Genomic DNA, 4,439 nt, shown 5'->3' on the forward strand with positions numbered 1-4,439 from the left:
CTGTGGGAGTGGGACGGGACAGGAGTGAAAATCCACTCCCGTGTCAGTCTCTAGTCTATTAGCCTATTTACACCAGGCTTTTGAAACCATGCTGAGAACTGTCTGCGCATGGCAACCGAGATAACAGCCGAGTGTAAATGAAACGCAACTGAACTGGACCGAGCCAGACAAAACTGAACTGCACTAAATCTAATATTGGTTCAACAGTAGGGCTTGGCACGGTTCATCTGTGACTTGGTTCTCTGATAACAAAGAGTGCATGAGCAGACGGCGTCATCTCCTATTTACAGTCAGCTGACTCATTTCGCAGGTTTTCCGGCATGTTGGGCTTTGTATTTACAGATCTCTTCACCTGTTCACAACAAGAACTTCTTTTCAGCCTATTAACAATAACTGGCATCAAAAGAGTGCGGTGCGACCTGGGATGATGCCGAGACCAAGAGGAATGACTTCTTCTGCTGACAATCCGCAAAAGACGAAATATCGTTAATATAAACAAACATAAGTTCCTGAATGTGACAGTAGCAGCCATTCAAAATGGCCCCTCCCAGTCAAAGAGCAGCTGAATGGCAGCAAACTTCCACTGGAGCCACTGGAGTGACTCCCTCCTTTTCCTGGGCCTGGATATGTTTTCACTCCGACTCCAACCTTTCACTAAATTACAGGGTCTGACCAGGAGATGGCGCTTCTCTTTAGATTTAAATGTCCACAAATCATGAGGGAAAGAATATTTCAGTACAAGGACTGATGTTTAAAAAAGGAATTGTAGGGGACCAGCCAAGGGCCTATCAAGGAAATGGGGAAATTTTGAATGGCTACTAATGTATGGGCGCCACCATTTTTGTTTGCATAATTCCCACCTTGAGAGCTGTAGTATTGTGGGCGAGGAGCCGCGTTATCATGATGTGTAAATGGTTGTAAGGAAAAACAAGTTCAGCACACTTAACTGATCCAAGCTCGGTCCAAACTCATCACGGATCAGTTTCAGAGGGCTAGTGGGAACGGGGCAAAAGTCTGAACATGAACCCGATGGCTTCTCAGTGATTAGACTTTAAAAACAGGCTTAAACGTCTCCTCTTTTTCAGCCCCAGGCTCTTTAGGGCCTCGGGTGTGTTTGGGGCCCCTCACACCTTCTACTGAGCACATCCTTCTGCTGAAGAAGCCTTCTAAACCTTATAAAGACAAACACACTCATGCACAGGGGTTGGATCTTAGTGTTCACCTAGTTATACAAGACACAAAGCAACAGCTCCACATATTTCTCTGAATAACATTATGGTTTCTTTGTCATTTTTGCCTGACGGACATCAGTTCTCAGTGTTTTACTGGCAAACAGGACAAGTAGAAAGATTGGTCAAACATTTAACTCCGTAATAGAATCTAAATTTGATTACGAAAACAAAAAGTCAGACTGTTTTATTGATAGAACAAACCTTCATCCTCATGTCCCGGCCATGCTTTTCCAGATCCTTCCTCATCTCCTGAGCTCCGAGCCGGGCCGCATTCAGCACCAAATACTTCCACTCGATTGGCTGAAAGACATGGGGGTCATGAGGCACGTACAAGCCAATCTTCACCTGAGAGACGGACAAAGCAGGTCACAAGTTAAACAGCCAGTTCATCTCATACTTTATTATTCCGTCCGCTGTGCTGCTTTCCCACCTTCTTCAAAGTGTGCTGGTATCTTTTGTAAGAGTTCTCGAACTCGGCCACCAGTTCTCCCAGTGTTCGGTGAGTCAGAGGTTTGTCCATCAGGTCCTGGCGGCGGCTCATGCCCAGGGATCCATAGCGACCGTTGCAGTAGACGCCAAGAACCACGTGATGAAAGCAGTGACCTGAAAACTGGGTCTTAAAGCTGATGGGGAATCGCTCGAGAGACGTGAGCCCGTTGGTCAGGTAGCTGATCAGGAGCAGTTCAGGAAGAAAACTCTGTCATCTTAGATTTTACTGTCTTTGTATTTCTGCCATGAAGTATCAAGACTAATGTTTTTCCTGAGAAGGAATGTGAAAGAAATGACTGGAACTGGGGATGAATGTGTTTGGATGCGGCAGAGGAAGCACAGCGGCTGTCATCACGTCTAATTACATTCAATTTGAAGCTAGAAAAGCACCATTGTTATGATCATACAGCCAAAGCTTTTTGTGATTGCATGTTTCCCTGCCTGATCAAATCAATCTTTCACAATCTTAGGTTTTTTTTTCCCTAGATAAACAACCAGACTATCAGAACCTAAAAAACCATATTAAATCATGAAACATTAAACGTTAAATTTCGTCAAACATAATGTGTTTTCCATCTTCCCCCTTCTGAACCTAAAAGTAGCAAATCAGCAACCTGCCACCCTTAAATAAACATAAAAATGAACCAGTTTCAAAATATAAAGGAGTCTAAAGATACCAGTAAATTTCTAGACAATCTCTTGCATGGATGGGAGCCAATCATCTGCTTCGGATAAACAATGGAGGGTTGTGATTGGCCAGAACATAGCGGTGCTGTCTTCATTAAACATCTCGTGTTGATTACGTAGCAACTTTGTCGCTATATTTAGCAACTGTCTGTGCCTCTAGTAACTGTCTTTAAGTTAAATTTGATAACATAAGTTTGACTAAAGCAGTTTTGGTTCAGGTACAATGTTGTTTTAGTTTTAAACTTATGTTTAGTGTTTTAGTAACTTCCCACTTGGTCAATTATGATATTCTCTCCTATGGCTAGATCAAAGCTAGCCTCGTGAGACCATCCTGATCTCGCGAGCTTTCAAGATTTCACTCGCTAATCAGTCTGGAGACTCTCCGTTAAAGAAAATTTGGAGCCGTTCACCAAACGAACGTCCAATCAGCGTTGGCTTTGAGGCGGGTTGAGGTGTGACGCCAACAAGAAGCAAGACAGTTCAGTCTAAAGAACATGGCGGCTTCAGCCGATGAAACTAGCGTTAGCGTGGCTATCGAGCAAGTTTTATCGGAATTACAGAGTATTTCTTCACTGAAAGAAGAGCAAAACACTGCTCTGGAGGCTTTCCTCAGAGGAAAAGATGTTTTTGCTCTTCTCCCGACTGGTTTCGGCAAGAGTAGCCTGGCTGTTAGTACGTCATATGCTTCGTTGATCTGATTGGTTTATTTGGCCCGTCTATCACCAACATAGGCCAATCAGCTAACCGGTATTTTCGCCCCTTCCCAAAATGACTTCAACGGAAGGTTTCCAGATGGATATGCGGAGCAAATCCATCTGGCGGAGTCAGGTTAGATCAAAGCATTAACAGGTATATAAAATTAGGTGATGATGTCATCTAGCACTTTTTAGGACAGCCAGTAGTGACTTTAACAAGACCTTGCAGAGAACTGTACCAGCGGTCAAACACATCTGTGTGTGTGTGTGTCCTCATATATGGAAGAAGGACACAGAAGCAGTGAAGGAGCTAAAAAAAAAAAAAAGAAAACAGGATGAACTGTAAGCCCCGCCCCCAACCTGTTTTTCCCCCTTCTTGCACAGCACTCTGAGCTTTATTTAATATACTTCACACTTACAGATAAAATGTTTCTACAGTAAAAAGTAATGCACAGAATAGATCTTTGGAAAGTTATCTGTCTAGTAGAACTACAGACAGTTTTTAGTTTAAATCTAGTCTGTGGGTTTTCCTACAGGTCCCAAGACACATGCCTTTTGTTTCTTCTTTGGTCACTTTTAGCTTAATCTTCCTAATTTCTTCATCTATTTTTCTCCTTTTAGCCGATGTGGCAGCCTGTGTGTGAAGAAACAGACACTGGATGACTCGCTGCCTTCTCTGGTCATTTAGCAGCCATGCTGTATTGTTTACATATCCTGCCTGGAATGTGCTGGAGGAGCTGCTGGCCGTAAAAGACTCCTCCCATTATCGTGTCATTAGTGGAGAAAAGTCGGCCCAGGTTGGCTCCAGTTCCTGTATTCGCTCAATCTCACACTTAGTCAATTGTTATCCGATTACATTTACTCAACAAACGCATTTTTCTTAACTAGAAAAGAGTATGAGGTTTAGTTCCTTTAAGTTTATTCTAAGAATACATAAAGTTTAATAATCAAAGTTAGTTACTTTTATTAGTTACGTTGGCATAATGACCAAAGGTAAATAATTATATATTTTTGACCCTTCAAAATGTATAAAAAAATTATTTGTATATTTTTTTTCAGTAAACGTACACTTTGTATTACGTTACATTTGTATTTTAATGTATTTGTTTAAAAAAATTGTGCTGCGAAAGCTGTGGCTTTTAATTGATAATTTTGACAAACTTCTATAAATTACAGCTGAGTCCAACAGGGTTCCTACAGCAAAAGGCAAGTTCAATTCAAGACTTTTTAAGACTTTTTAATGCCACTTAAAATAAGAATTCAAGACCAAATTCACAAGAAACACAAGAAAAACCTGCTTGTGACAACTTAACCCAAAGGTTTATTTTAACATAAA

The 4,439-nt window shown here is 41.6% G+C and overlaps 1 protein-coding gene across 2 annotated transcripts in view; it reads right to left on the minus strand.

Moving 5' to 3' along the window:
• Positions 1 to 4,439, minus strand: part of vash2 (vasohibin 2) — a 42,431-nt gene that overhangs the window by 13,308 nt on the left and 24,684 nt on the right. For both annotated transcript variants that reach the window (XM_015403371.1, XM_015403372.1), the window contains exons 6-7: positions 1,663 to 1,900; positions 1,434 to 1,577 (exon numbers count right to left, since the gene is read on the minus strand). In XM_015403371.1, the coding sequence (XP_015258857.1) occupies positions 1,434 to 1,577; positions 1,663 to 1,900 (382 nt within the window). The remainder of the gene's footprint in view (positions 1 to 1,433; positions 1,578 to 1,662; positions 1,901 to 4,439) is intronic.

The sequence above is a fragment of the Cyprinodon variegatus genome, unplaced genomic scaffold (genome assembly GCF_000732505.1).
Source record: "Cyprinodon variegatus isolate N-32 unplaced genomic scaffold, C_variegatus-1.0 Scaffold1485, whole genome shotgun sequence".
NCBI classification, from domain to species: domain Eukaryota; kingdom Metazoa; phylum Chordata; class Actinopteri; order Cyprinodontiformes; family Cyprinodontidae; genus Cyprinodon; species Cyprinodon variegatus.